Raw genomic sequence first — 16137 nt, 5'->3', positions numbered from 1 at the left:
ATCAGTCCGACCCTGGTTTGGGCAAGGACACAGAGGCCCCATGATCCCCTATTGCCCAGGGGCCCCATGATCTCCTATTGCCCGGGGGCCCCATGATCCCCTATTGCCCGGGGGCCCCATGAGTTATCAGTCTGCCCCTGGTTTGGGTAAGGACACAGGGGCCCCATGATCCCCTATTGCCCGGGGGCCCCATGAGTTATCAGTCTGCCCCTGGTTTGGGTAAGGACACAGGGGCCCCATGATCCCCTATTGCCCAGGGGCCCCCTGAGTTGTCAGTCGGCCCCTGATAGACACCATTAGAGCGATTCCTGAGGCCTGCACCGCAGATCCTGCCCAGCTTTGCACCCCATTTACAGTGCGGCACGTAATCCTCGGGGGAATGTCGGGATCAGAAGGACACACAGATGTCGGGCCGACAGAGGAGACCACGAGACGGGAGAAGCCAAGACAAAGAGACGGAATGGTTCTTCGGGGAAATCTCCCCCCCGTTGGAGCTCCTCTTCCTCCCCTGGGCTCATTTTTGCCCCCTTCTGTTTTCCAGGGAAGATCCGTCTGCAGAGATGGGGAGGAAGATAATAAAGACGTGGGGCTCCCCGGGGATTCTGGGATATTATGGCAGGCCATCCCGCAGCAGCACCTGATCACAGCCCTTTAAATGGAGCAGCTGAAGTGGAAAGCCTTCACACATCCTGAGCACTGGAGCAGGAAGGTAGGAGAGGAAAACGCCTCGGAAAGGAGGGATGGAGCCGTGTGAGGGGATGACAGCTCTATAGAAGGAGAGATCACTGGAAGGAGGAGGAGCTGAGAGAAAACAGAAAGCCAGGAGGGGGAAAGACAGCAAAAAAAAAAGGAATGATGCAGAATTGATGAAGAGAGGCACAAATAGCAACAGACTGACAAGGATACCGAGACACAGCAACACCAGAGAGACAGACCCCCAACCAGGCACCTGGGAGACCACCAGGAAGGTGCAGGACACCACAGGTTCAGAGCAACACCAGAGAGACAGACCCCCAACCAGGCACCTGGGAGACCACCAGGAAGGTGCAGGACACCACAGGTACAGAGCAAGACCAGAGAGACAGACCCCCAACCAGGCACCTGGGAGACCACCAGGAAGGTGCAGGACACCACAGGTACAGAGCAAGACCAGAGAGACAGACCCCCAACCAATACACCTGGGAGACCACCAGGAAGGTGCAGGACACCACAGGTGCAGAGCAATACCAGAGAGACAGACCCCCAACCAGGCACCTGGGAGACCACCAGGAAGGTGCAGGACACCACAGGTACAGAGCAAGACCAGAGAGACAGACCCCCAACCAGGCACCTGGGAGACCACCAGGAAGGTGCAGGACACCACAGGTACAGAGCAAGACCAGAGAGACAGACCCCCAACCAAGACACCTGCGAGACCACCAGGAAGGTACGAGACAGCACAGGTACAGAGCAAGACCAGGGAGACAGACCCCCAACCAAGACACCTGCGAGACCACCAGGAAGGTACGAGACAGCACAGGTACAGAGCAAGACCAGGGAGACAGACCCCCAACCAAGACACCTGGGAGACCACCAGGGCACACAGCAAGGTGCGAGACACCACAGGTACAGAGCAATGCGGGGCTTGCTGGTCCTGGGAACTGTCCAGTGCTGAAGTCTGGAGGAGCATCAGGGCTGCTGTCCAGTGCTGAAATCTGGAGACATGTCCAAACTGCCGGCCAGTGCTGACATCTGGGGGAACATCCAGGCTGCTGGCCAGTGCTGACATCTGGGGATTATCAAGACTGAAGTCCAATGCTAACATTTGGGGGATCATCAAGGCTGGCCTCCAGTGTTGACATCTGGGGGACCATCAAGCTGCTGTCCAGTGCTGAAACCTGGGGGACCAGCAAGCTGCTGTCCAGTGCTGAAACCTGGGGGACCATCAAGCTGCTGTCTAGTGCTGAAGTCTAAGAGTCAATCAAGACAGGTGCCCAAAGCTGAAATCTGGGGTATCATCCAACAAGCTCCTGTCCAGTGCTGAAATCGTGGGGATCATTGCAGCTGCTGTCCCTTCCCAAGATCTGGGGGACCATTCAGACTTCCAGTCCCATGTTGGAATCTGGTGTACCATCCAAACTACTCTCTCTTACCAGAATCTGGGGGGCAATCCAAACTCCAGTCCAGTGTTTAAGTCTAGAGGGTCTTCCAGGCTGCTGTCCCATGTTGGAATCTGGTGGACCATCCAAACTACCCTCTCTTGCCAGAATCTGGGGGGCCATCCAGACTCCTGTCCAGTGTTGAAATCTAGAGGGTCTTCCAGGCTGCTGTCCCTTGTTGGAATCTGGGGGACCATCCAAAGTACTCTCCCCTGCCAGAATCTGGGGGGTCATCAAAGGTCCTGCTGGTATCTGGAGAAGCATCTAAACTACTGTCCAGTGCAGCCTTCCAGAGACCTGATGGTGCCCAGCAGAGGTTCTCCTTATTTTGAGGGCTGGGACTCTACCCCTTTCCCTCCACTGGTTCCATCTCTCTGACCCAGCAGAACATTTGGTGTCCCATTCCGGGGAGCGTGGAGGAGGAGAACTGCAGTTGATGTCCCTCTTTCAGCATCGTTCTTCATTCTTCTTTTCACTTCCATAACCCTCTCCTCCTCCCTGACCCTGCACTGACCTTTCACCTCTGGAGGGGAAGAGGAACAATGCCAAGGTCCTTTCTGGTGAAAAAGGTAAAGGACGGCTTCTGCTCGACTGACAGCGAGAGTGCTTATGTCAGGCATCGGTCAGACTTCACTGCACACATCTCCGACAAAGGTGAGCTCCATCCCTGGTCTCTAGACCTCATAGACCTTCAGGGGCCAGTACTGGGCATTGGTAGATGGGTGACCCTCAGGGGCCAGTACTGGGCATAGTGACCCTCATGGGGCAAACAGCTTTACATGTATGTGACCTAGAAGGACCAAGTAGAGGGCTTCACCTGGAGGAACCCAACACACCATGCCACATACACAGCAAAGGGGTAACTAAGTTCACACACATGAATGAGCATGAGATCACACAGTTGGGGGGACCGCGGCGGGGGGGGGGGCAGATATCCGACACAGCCTTTACCCCATGTGGTGATAATTGGGGGTCATCCCCGTGGAGCAGCAATGACCCCAAGCACCAGTTGTGCCCTCATTAGTGGATCTCCCCCAGGTCTGCCAGCACTGATTGGTGTTCTGAGGGACAGTCCATAATGACCAATGTTGGCCAATGGCCCTTACTGGACCCAACAGTGCTGATCACTCCCGGCCTAAAGTCCCCGCACTGCACATGTGAGAAGACAACTCTGCAGTCCCCAGCAAACAGCTGACTGCAGCATGTCCCGGGATCCACACACCATGTGCGCAAAGATATTACTCTGCAAACACACGCAGTGCTCTGCAATCCCTGACACATCCAGAAATCTACAGTCACTCCTACACCCGCACAGTCCTCCGCAGTGTTCTACATACCCCACCGCCTGCATACTCCACCGCACATGCAAAGCTCCGCCATGGGGCTCCTCTACAGAGAATACTCCGCCATGGGGCCCCTCTACAGAGAATGCTCCGCCATGGGGCTCCTCTACAGAGAATGCTCTGCCATGGGGCTCCTCTACAGAGAATGCTCTGCCATGGGGCTCCTCTACAGGGAATGCTCCACCATGGGGCCCCTCTGCAGAGAATGCTCCGCCATGGGGCTCCTCTACAGAGAATGCTCCGCCATGGGGCCCCTCTACAGAGAATGCTCCGCCATGGGGCTCCTCTACAGAGAGTGCTCCGCCATGGGGCTCCTATACAGAGAATGCTCCGCCATGGGGCTCCTATACAGAGAATGCTCTGCCATGGGGCTCCTATACAGAGAATACTCCGCCATGGGGCCCCTCTACAGAGAATGCCCTGCCATGGGGCTCCTCTACAGAGAATGCCCCGCCATGGGGCTCCTCTGCAGAGAATGCTCCGCCATGGGGCTCCTCTGCAGGGAATGCTCCGCCATGGGGCCCCTCTGCAGAGAATGCTCCGCCATGCGGCTCCTCTACAGAGAATGCTCCGCCATGGGACTCCTCTACAGAGAATTCTCCGCCATGGGGCCCCTCTACAGAGAATGCTCCGCCATGGGGCTCCTCTACAGAGAATGCTCCGCCATGGGGCACCTATACAGAGAATGCTCTGCCATGGGGCTCCTCTACAGAGAATGCTCCGCCATGGGGCTCCTCTACAGAGAATGCTCCGCCATGGGGCACCTATACAGAGAATGCTCCGCCATGGGGGTCCTCTGCAGAGAATGCTCTGCCATGGGGCTCCACTACAGAGAATGCTCCGCCATGGGGGTCCTCTGCAGAGAATGCTCTGCCATGGGGCTCCACTACAGAGAATGCTCTGCCATGGGGCTCCTCTACAGAGAATGCTCCGCCATCGGGCTCTCTACAGAGAATGCTCCGCCATGGGGCCCCTCTACAGAGAATGCTCCGCCATGGGGCCACTCTACAGAGAATGCTCCGCCATTGGGCATCTATACAGAGAATGCTCCGCCATGGGGCTCCTCTACAGAGAATGCTCCGCCATGGGGCTCCTCTACAGAGAATGCTCCGCCATGGGGCTCCTCTACAGAGAATGCTCCGCCATGGGGGTCCTCTGCAGAGAATGCTCTGCCATGGGGCTCCTCTACAGAGAATGCTCCGCCATCGGGCTCTCTACAGAGAATGCTCCGCCATGGGGCCCCTCTACAGAGAATGCTCCGCCATGGGGCCACTCTACAGAGAATGCTCCGCCATTGGGCATCTATACAGAGAATGCTCCGCCATGGGGCTCCTCTACAGAGAATGCTCCGCCTTGGGGCTCCTCTACAGAGAATGCTCCGCCATGGGGCTCCTCTACAGAGAATGCTCCGCCATGGGGCTCCTCTACAGAGAATGCTCTGCCATGGGGCTCCTCTACAGAGAATGCTCTGCCATGGGGCTCCTATACAGAGAATGCTTCGCCATGGGTCTCCTATACAGAGAATGCTCCGCCATGGGGCTCCTCTACAGAGAATGCTATGCCATGGGGCACCTATACAGAGAATGCTCCGCCATGGGGCTCCTCTACAGAGAATGCTCCGCCATGGGGCTCCTCTACAGAGAATGCTCTGCCATGGGGCTCCTATACAGAGAATGCTCTGCCATGGGTTACATATCCCTGCAATGCTCCACCATGGTTCATATACTGCAGCCGGTGACATACACACGCAATGCTCTGCAGCCGGTGACATACACACGCAATGCTCTGCAGCCGGTGACATACACACTCAGTGCTCTGCAGCCGGTGACATACACACTCAGTACTCTGCAGCCGGTGACATACACACGCAATGCTCTGCAGCCGGTGACATACACACTCAGTGCTCTGCAGCCGGTGACATACACACGCAATGCTCTGCAGCCGGTGACATACACACGCAATGCTCTGCAGCCGGTGACATACACACGCAATGCTCTGCAGCCGGTGACATACACACGCAATGCTCTGCAGCCGGTGACATACACACGCAATGCTCTGCAGCCGGTGACATACACACGCAATGCTCTGCAGCCGGTGACATACACACGCAATGCTCTGCAGCCGGTGACATACACACGCAATGCTCTGCAGCAGATCTGAGGCCTGTGTATTGAATGCAGAACTATATTTAGAGCTGAGTGAGGAGGAGGAGGTGGGGGGAGAATGTGCATCCATTGAAGGGCACAGGGAGTGTGTATGGGGGGGGGGATCCTGCCCCCCAGTAATAATGGGGACAATGACATCCCGGTCCCCGGCCAGGTGTTGTGTGTGGACATGGGGGGTCCCACCATTCTTCCTCTGACCTTGAGATATTCCGGAGGGGGGGATGGGAGGGAGGCGGAGGAGGGGGCTCACAACTGCTGGAATTTCATTGTTTTGGAGAGCCAGGCGAGATGCTATTTTGGGAAATTCGCTGATTGCGCAGCTTTGGGCATTGCAGAACAAACGTCACATGACCATCCAGATCCCGGAGCCGAGACCCCCTCCACCCCCCACTGGGGGGTAATACAAAGGGGACAGGGATTGCCTTTTGTGTCTTTTATGGAGAAGGAACAAAGATGGATGCCAAGGCAAGCAACAGGGCTCTGCTCTTCCTGCCACCCCCCCCCCCCAAGCCAAGGTCACCCCTTCCCCGGCTCTGCCTGTGTGTGTCCTGATTGCCCTCTGCTCTGCAGTAGGTGGACACAACACACCCCATGCAGACCATACATGGCGCACCCCTCCATCACATCTGGGGGGTGCATGCCGAAGTGGGTCATGGATGAAGGAGGGGACACCACTAGGGTACACGGCAGAGACGATCTGCTGAGGTGAGGGAAATCGAGAAGCAGCAGAGAGATTGAGGAAGGATGGGGGGGGGGAGCCAACATCTGCTGAGAGAGGACACCAGGGGGCAGTAGTGAGTGCGTTACATAAAGGTGCATCACACTGAGCCAGGCCAGGAATGTATGGATGACAGAAGAAATGTTCAGCTTCCTATCAAATTCAATCACATCGACCCCCATGTGTGTCCTCCTATAGGATGCCGTGTCACCGATAATACCGCCACGCATTGGGCCATGTGGGCGGCTCTACAATGCAGCCTAACCATTTCCAGATGTTCCACAGTTTTGTGGCCACTTGTCCACTTCTCAGGGTGTCGTGTGTCTACACAGCAGGATCTGTAGGATTCATCATCGGCAGGAAGGACATAGATACGGTCATTGAGCACACAGGGACCTCACAAGACTGTGACAACCACAGGACAGATCCCAGAAATGTCCCCAGAGAGGAGCACAACGCCTGATCTGGCTCTAGGTGATACTGCGCCTCTTGGATCTGTAGGATATGGGAGGAACAACTCAAAGGGAAAACGGCTTCAAAGATGACCGCCAACCAGGAATATTTACTGAGATGACAACCAACCATCCGAGATGACAACCAACCATCCGAGATGACAACCAACCATCCGAGATGCCACCAACCATCCGAGATGACAACCAACCATCCGAGATGCCACCAACCATCCGAGATGACAACCAACCATCCGAGATAGCAACCAACCATCCGAGATGACATCCAACCATCTGAGATAGCAACCAACCATCTGAGATAACATCCAACCATCCGAGATGACAACCAACCATCCGAGATGACAACCAACCATCCGAGATGACAACCAACCATCCGAGATAGCAACCAACAACTCAAAGGGAAAACGGCTTCAAAGATGACCGCCAACCAGGAATATTTACTGAGATGACAACCAACCATCCGAGATGACAACCAACCATCCGAGATGACAACCAACCATCCGAGATGCCACCAACCATCCGAGATGACAACCAACCATCCGAGATGCCACCAACCATCCGAGATGACAACCAACCATCCGAGATAGCAACCAACCATCCGAGATGACATCCAACCATCTGAGATAGCAACCAACCATCTGAGATAACATCCAACCATCCGAGATGACAACCAACCATCCGAGATGACAACCAACCATCCGAGATGACAACCAACCATCCGAGATGACAACCAACCATCCGAGATAACATCCAACCATCCGAGATGACAACCAACCATCCGAGATAACATCCAACCATCCGAGATAGCAACCAACCACCTGAAATGACTATCACCCATCTGAGATGACAACCAACCATCCGAGATGACAACCAACCATCCGAGATGACAACCAACCATCCGAGATGACAACCAACCATCCGAGATAGCAACCAACCACCTGAAATGACAATCACCCATCTGAGATGACAACCAACCATCCAAGATAGCAACCAACCATCCGAGATAGCAACCAACCACCTGAAATGACTATCACCCATCGGAGATGACAACCAACCATCCGAGATGACAACCAACCATCCGAGATGACAACCAACCATCCAAGATAACAACCAACCATCTGAAATGACTATCACCCATCTGAGATGACCACCAACCATCTGAGATGATCACAAACCATCTGAGATAACAACCAACCATCTGAGATAACAACCAACCATCCGAGATAACAACCACCCATCTGAGATAACAACCAACCATCTGAGATGACCATCAACCATCTGTCACGTGCCTTAGATAGTGAGCCTCACGTGAAGAGGCAGGCCTCCCGTACAGCTCCAGCTCGAGGGCCACTGGTGGAGGGACAGTAGCCACAGGAGCACGGTGTGGTATGAGTGCCTGTGATCAGTCCAGTAGTATGTGCGTGAGTTAAAGTCCACAGACAGGTGAAGAAGCAGGACAGGTTGAAGGTGGACAGCTAGTTACAGATCTTGCTGGATGGCAGGTTATAGGTTACAGCAGGAAGCAGAATCCAGATGCGGACTTGCCAGACTGATGGACTGTAGCCAGCATGATGACAGATGCGAAGTCAGACGAGCCGGGTCGGTAACAGTCGGGCAGATCAGGCATAGACAGCAGAAGGCAGAGAAGTCAGGCCAAGTCAGCAGCAGAGGTACAATCGGACAAGATCAGGAGACAGAAGAGTAGTCAAGACAATCGGGGGTCGGGGCAGGTAGCAGACAAGCGAAGATCAGGAACAAGCTGGATAATATCAGAGGTCGGGCACAAGGATCAGGAACACTCAGAAGCTGCAGACCAAACGGCAATGAGACAAGACTGCAGCCAGTTCAAATAGCCCTTTTGGCACCAGCATTAGTGACAGGCGCGAGCCTGGATGCATGTGTGTGCATACGCGCGCGCATTTGTGCACGCTTTTGCCCAAAACCATGCACATCTATGTGGCCCGTTATTGTTCTGCACATGCGCATATTTATGTGCCACGAACCCTCACTTGCACTATGGATAAGCCTTTCCTGACACCATCTGAGATGACTGCCAACCAGGACTATTTACTGAGATGACCACCAACCATCTGAGATGACCGCCAACCAGGAATATTTACTGAGATGACCACCAACCATCTGAGATGACCGCCAACCAGGAATATTTACTGAGATGACCACCAACCATCTGAGATGACCGCCAACCAGGAACATTTGCTGAGATGACCACCAACCATCTGAGATGACCGCCAACCAGGAATATTTACTGAGATGACCACCAACCATCTGAGATGACCGCCAACCAGGAATATTTACTAAGATGACCGCCAACCAGGAATATTTAATGAGATGACCACCAACCATCTGAGATGAGTGCCAACCAGGAACATTTGCTGAGATGACCACCAACCATCTGAGATGACCGCCAACCAGGAATATTTACTAAGATGACCACCAACCATCTGAGATGACCGCCAACCAGGAATATTTACTGAGATGACCACCAACCATCTGAGATGACCGCCAACCAGGAACATTTGCTGAGATGACCACCAACCATCTGAGATGACCGCCAACCAGGAATATTTACTGAGATGACCACCAACCATCTGAGATGACTGCCAACCAGGAATATTTACTGAGATGACCACCAACCACCTGAGATGACCGCCAACCAGGAATATTTACTGAGACCACCAACCATCTGAGATGACCGCCAACCAGGAATATTTACTGAGATGATCACTAACCATCGGAAGTGACCACCAACCAGGAATATTTACTGAGATCACCAAAACAACTCTATAAAAGTGGGACTATGTCCCTCCTCTGTTCTAATTTTCAATGGGAAAAGTATAACAAACTCCATAAAATATACCCCACCAGGGTGAATTCTAGAGGGTCATGGGTCCACTAATATAGTTCATAGTAACCATTCTCAACCAGGGTTCCATGGGATTTTAGGGTTCCTCCATAGCAAGGGTGGGCAACTGCAGCCCTCCAGCGTTTGCAGAACTACAATTCCCATCATATTTTTGCCTCTGGGAGTCAGGCTTGTAATTGTCAGTTCATGGGACATGTAGTTCCACAATAGCAGGAAGGCCACCGTTGCCCATCCCTGCTCCAGAGGTTTCTTGGGGTTCCTTGACCTGTGGCTGCCTGGCCTTTCTTTTGTTGGTGACTACACCAACAAAACCACATGGCAGGGTCAGCGGCATGACACCAATGATCTTTTCAGCTATCTGTAAGGGGGGCATTCTTCTCAATGTCCACCACTGTAAGGGGGGCATTCTTCTCAATGTCCACCACTGTAAGGGGGGCATTCTTCTCAATGTCCACTACTGTAAGGGGGGCATTCTTCTCAATGTCCACTACTGTAAGGGGGGCATTCATCTCAATGTCCACCTCTATAAGGGGGGCATTGTTCTCAATGTCAACCACTGTAAGGGGGGCATTATTCTCAATGTCCACCACTGTAAGGGGGGCATTCTTCTCAATGTCAACCACTGTAAGGGGGGTGTTCTTCTCAATGTACATCTCTATAAGGGGGCATTCTTCTCAATGTCATCCACTGTAAGGGGGGCATTCTTCTCAATGTTATCCACTGTAAGGGGGCATTCTTCTCAATGTCAACCACTGTAAGGGGGGAATTCTTCTCAATGTCATCCATTGTAAGGGGGGCATTTATCTCAATGTTATCCACTGTAAGGGGGGCATTTATCTCAATGTTATCCACTGTAAGGGGGGCATTTATCTCAATGTTATCCACTGTAAGGGGGGCATTCTTCTCAATGTCATCCACTGTAAGGGGGGCATTCTTCTCAATGTCATCCACTGTAAGGGGGGCATTCATCTCAATGTCATCTACTGTAAGGGGGGCATTCTTCTCATTGTCAACCACTGTAAGGGTGGCATTCTTCTCATTGTCAACCACTGTAAGGGGGGCATTCTTCTCATTGTCAACCACTGTAAGGGGGGCATTCTTCTCAATGTCATCCACTGTAAGGGGGGCATTCGTCTCAATGTCATCCACTGTAAGGGGGGAATTCTTCTCAATGTCCACCACTATAATGGGGGCATTCTTCTCAATGTCATCCACTGTAAGGGGGGCGTTCTTCTCATTGTCAACCACTGTAAGGGGGGAATTCTTCTCAATGTCAACCACTGTAAGGGGGGCATTCTTCTCAATGTCCACCACTATAATGGGGGCATTCTTCTCAATGTCATCCACTGTAAGGGGGGCGTTCTTCTCAATGTCCACCACTGTAAGGAGAATTTTTTCCACTGACTCCCAATTAATTAGTTTTATTATGCCAATCTATTTATTACAGTTTCCACATATACAGGGAAAGAAACAACATTGCCTGACCCTAAAGAGTCCCTTAAGAACAAAACAACACACAAGAAAATATAACAATTGACAATAGTCAATCCAATGGGGGGGACAAAAGACAGCTAGTAGTCCATTACCTCCTGGTATGGTAGAGAAATAAACAGACCACGCCTCTCCCCCCCTTCCCCCACCACTCGCAAGGTGATTTCTCAGAGCAGAGCGTTCCATGTGGTGGGGAGGGCCAAAGTTGTTTCCTTGGTTATACCAACTAGCATCAATAAACTCGTGGTGTTCTTGAGAGACCAACAGTAATGTGAGGCATGAAAACACCATAACATAATGTCCATTGCTTCATACTGTAATAAAGAGAAATAAAAGGAAAAAGAAAAGGCAAGAGAAAAGTGAGGTCACCAGGAGTAAGGAGGGAGGTGTCTCCCAGGCCCTTTAAATCTGGTGAGAGATATCTAATTTGTGATAGACGTAATCCATTTGTACCACAGCAGTCCGTTTCCATCACCTCGTTATAGCGATTTTAGCAGCCAATAATGTATACGGGATTAGTCTTGAGTGTAATTTCTGAAACAAGGCCATGTCCGGAGATGGGGGAATATTTGTGCCCGTAACTGACCAGATAAACGTAAAGACTTTTCTCCAGAATCTGCCTACTTTGGGGCATTTCCACCAGACATGGTGCATGGAACCCTGCTGATCGCAATGTCTAAATCGGGCTGAAGATGTCGATAAATGCATTCAAGCAATCCTGACCAGTACTAGATACCATCGTAGGAGAGTTTTAGAATTAGATTCTATAAGGGTTGTATTAGTAGAGACTTTAGATTGTTGGCAATATCCTGCCATTCTGATAAGTTCCTTTTCCCAAAGTTTCATGTAGGAATGTTGACAATTCTGGACGGCTAGTAGGTTACATACTATAGAAACTTGCCCCTTCACCAAGAATCCAGATTGGCAGATTACTTTAAACAATGTCAAAGTCAGGGGGACCATCAAGAGGCTGAAGTTTGGTTCTGACATAGGACAGAAGTTGTGTACATCAAAACGTTTCTTCAGGGGCATTTGCAGGGCCTCTCGATAATGAGCCAGGGTGTATATTATTACCATTGAGGAAGTCACCTATGCATAAGAAGCCTTCAGTTATCCACCATTGGAAACAAGAGGGTCCCAAACCTGGCACAAACTCCGGGTTTCCAAAGACAGGATCTAGGGGGATATGTGGGGAAGCAAGGAGCCTTCTGGCTTTCTGCCTATCCCATATAGAAAGGGAGAAGGATTAAGTAGGACAAAGGATAGGGGGGTGCAACCTGCTAGGAATCCACACTAATGTGCCAATAGAGCAAGGGGAGCAAGAAAGTGCTTTGATAGTTACCCAATGTGGCGTTGGGCCAAATAATTAGTTTTAGCAGGGCTTGCCCAAGACCTGAAAAAAAATTCAAGGGTTCCTCAAGGGTAAAAAGGTTGGATAAAGTAACACAGGCCCACTTTTATAGTTTATAGCAGCAATTCTCCAATAGTGTTCCATGGAACCTTAGGGATCCCCCAGAGGTTTCTTGGGGGCCTTTGAGCTGTGGCTGCCTGGCCTTTCATTTATTGGTGCCTGCATAGTCCTGAGACGTACAACACTTGGAACCTGACCACTAATGTAAAAGCAGCAATGGCCACCACTGCAGGGGGGAATTCTTCTCAATGGCCACCACTGTAAGAGGGACGTTCATCAATGGCCACCGCTGTAAGCAGGGCAATCTTCTCATTGCCACCAATGTAAGGGGCATTCTTCTCAATGGCCAGCGCTGTAAGGGGGGAGGTACTCTTTTTTAATGGCCACCACTGTAAGAGGGGCATTCTTCTCAATGACCCCCACTGAAAGAGGGGCATTCTTCTCAATGGCCATCAATGTAAGGGTCATTTTTTTCTCAATGACCACCACTGTAAGGGGCTTTCCTTCCAATTGGTTTTATAGGGGTTCCCTAAGACCTGAAAATTATTTCAAGGGTTCCTCAAGGGTAAAAAAGTTGGGAAAGGCTGGTTTATGGTGTTGACCTTTCAGTATATATTTCTGCTTTGTGGTAATCTTTGAAGCGGTATACATTTTTCCTTTGCGTTGTTTCTAAATGTTGTTTTTTGGGCACCCTGGAGGAGAGTGTTGGGTTTGTAGGTTCAATGTTCGTCAGGTCCTGTGAGGACACAGGAGGACATAGTTCTGTACACTATACTTTATTATTAGCACTGAGGTCAATTGAGTCCATTATTTATTGTGTCAAGTTCAATTCTTCAGTTCTCATTCTTACTTTTCCTTCCTTAGATAGTATTGAAATTCCCTTTAAGAACTCTATAGAATATGGGTCAGAAGAAGATCCTTCCAGAAAGAATAGTTTTAAAGCTTTTTCTATGGTTCCGGCCTGCAGAACGATTAAAGAGATATATTTCATATGTCCACCTGAAGTTAGAAGGATCAGCATGATGAAACCTTCCTTTTGAGGTCCGGGAAACTAGGATATGCACCAACAGACTTCACCACCCTCAGGTCCCCAGAGACATAAATCTTCTGACTTCACCACCTGCAGGTCTTCTGAGACATAAACCATCAGACTTTACCACCATCAGGTCTCCCGAGACATGAATCATCAGACTTCCCCACCCTCTGGCTCCTGAGACATGGACCATCAGATTTCACCCCCCCCAGGTCTCCAGAGACATAAACCATCTGACTTCACCACCCACAGGTCTACTGAGAAGCAAACCATTAGACTTCACCACCCTCAGGTCTCTTGAGACATGAAACATCAGACTTCGCCACCCTCAGGTCTCCACAGACATGAACCATCAGACTTCACCACCCTCAGGTCTCCAGAAACAGGAATCATCAGACTTCACCCCTCTCAGGTCTCCTGAGACACGAAACATCAGACTTTACCACCCTCAAGTCTCCAGAAACAGGAATCATCAGACTTCACCAACCACAGGTCTCCTGAGACACAAACCATTAGATTTCACCACCCTCAGGTCTCCTGAGACACAAACCATTAGACTTCACTGCCCTCAGGTCTCCTGAGACACAAGCCATTAGACTTCACCACCCTCAGGTCTACTGAGATACAAACCATTAGACTTCACAGCCCTCAGGTCTCCTGAGACACAAACCATTAGACTTCACAGCCCTCAGGTCTACTGAGACACAAACTATTAGACTTCACCACCATAAGGTCTCCAGAGACATGAAACATCAGACTTCACCACCCTCAGGTCTCCAGAAACAGGAATCATCAGACTTCACCATCCTCAGGCCTCCTGAGGCACAAACCATTAGCCTTCACAACCCTCAGGTCTCCACAGACATGAACCATCAGACTTCACCACCCTCAGGTCTTCTGAAATACAAACTATCAGACTTCACCACCCTCAGGTCTTCAGAGACATGAACCATCAGACTTTATGACCCTCAGGTCTCCAGAGACATAAACCATCAGACTTCACTATCCTCAGATGGTTCCCAGTTTTAGGGACCCCAAAGGGAAGGTGGTCCTTTCTTCGGTGACATGACCTCGATCTCTTCCATCAAGCTGGTTCTTCTATCTTTAGGTGGACATAGGAAGTATATCTCTTTAACCATTCTGCAGACTGAAACCACAGACTAAGCTTTAAAACTATTCCAGTCTCTCTGGAAGGATCTGGAAGGTCTCATGAAACATAAATCATCAGATTTCACCACCCTCAGGGCTTTTGAGACATAAACCATCAGATTTCACCACCCTCAGGGCTTCTGAGACATAAACCTTTAGATTTCACCACCCTCCAGTCTTCTGAGACATAAACCATCAGATTTCACCACCCTCAGGTCTTCTGAGACATAAACCATCAGATTTCACCACCCTCAGGTCTTCTGAGACATAAACCATCAGATTTCACCACCCTCAGGTCTTCTGAGACATAAACCATCAAATTTCACCACCCTCAGGTCTCCTGAGACATAAACCATCGGATTTCACCACCCTCAGGTCTCCTGAGACATAAACCATCAGATTTCACCACCCTCAGGTCTCCTGAGACATAAACCATCAGATTTCACCACCCTCAGGTCTCCTGAGACATAAACCATCAGATTTCACCACCCTCAGGTCTTCTGTGCCCATTGTCCTTTTCTCCATAATAAATCAGGCTGGACTGGAAGTGACCAATCTACACTGGTGGCAGATCATTGCTCGAGGTCAGGGAAAACTTCTCCATACAACATATGACATTTTCTCTCTTTGGGTTTAGATTTACTTTTATTATTATTATTATACAGTATTTATAAAGCGCCAATAGTTGTCTCAGCGCTGTACATTACAAAGGGGGACAGAACATGTGACAGAACAATACCAATACAATGCGATACACGAGGGGATCGAAGGCCCTGATCCTAGGAGCTTACAATCTAGGAGGGAGGGGATAGTGGTACGGGAGGAAAAGATGTGGGTTTTCAGGGTGCGCCTAAAGGAGAGGAGAGTAGGTGATAGTCTGATGGATTGGGGTAGGGAGTTCCAGACGATGGATGATGCCCTGGAGAAGTCCTGGAGGCGGGCATGAGAGGAGGAGACCAGGGAACTAGAGAGTAGGAGGTCTTGTGAGGAGCGGAGTGTGCGTTTTGGGTGGTACTTGGATATCAGGTCGGTGATGTAGTTTGGGGCAGAGTTATGGACAGCTTTGTACGTCAGTGTTAGGATTTTCAATTTGACCCGTTAGGCAATCGGAATCCAGTGGAGGGATTGGCAGAGAGGGGTGGAGGACACTGAGTGGAGGCCAGTGGAGGGATTGGCAGAGGGGGGTGGAGGACACTGAGTGGAGGCCAGTGGAGGGATTGGCAGAGGGGGGTGGAGGACACTGAGTGGAGGCCAGTGGAGGGATTGGCAGAGAGGGATGGAGGACACTGAATGGAGGCCAGTGGAGGGATTGGCAGAGGGGGGTGGAAGCCAGTG

At 50.9% G+C, this 16137-nt stretch overlaps 1 protein-coding gene across 1 annotated transcript in view; it reads left to right on the top strand.

Moving 5' to 3' along the window:
• The first annotated feature begins 595 nt into the window (after positions 1-595).
• LOC149434125 (transcriptional repressor scratch 1-like) overlaps positions 596-16137 on the top strand; it is a 28003-nt gene continuing 12461 nt past the window's right edge. Inside the window, exon 1 of the mRNA XM_089664076.1 lies at positions 596-2792. Coding sequence (XP_089520202.1) covers positions 2681-2792 — 112 coding nt within the window. The 5' untranslated portion in view covers positions 596-2680. The remainder of the gene's footprint in view (positions 2793-16137) is intronic.

This window comes from Staurois parvus, unplaced genomic scaffold, assembly GCF_062004578.1.
Source record: "Staurois parvus isolate SC_StPar_1 unplaced genomic scaffold, SC_StPar_1.0 ptg001829l, whole genome shotgun sequence".
Taxonomy (NCBI): Eukaryota; Metazoa; Chordata; class Amphibia; order Anura; family Ranidae; genus Staurois; species Staurois parvus.
This window is presented reverse-complemented; position numbering and strand designations above follow the sequence as displayed.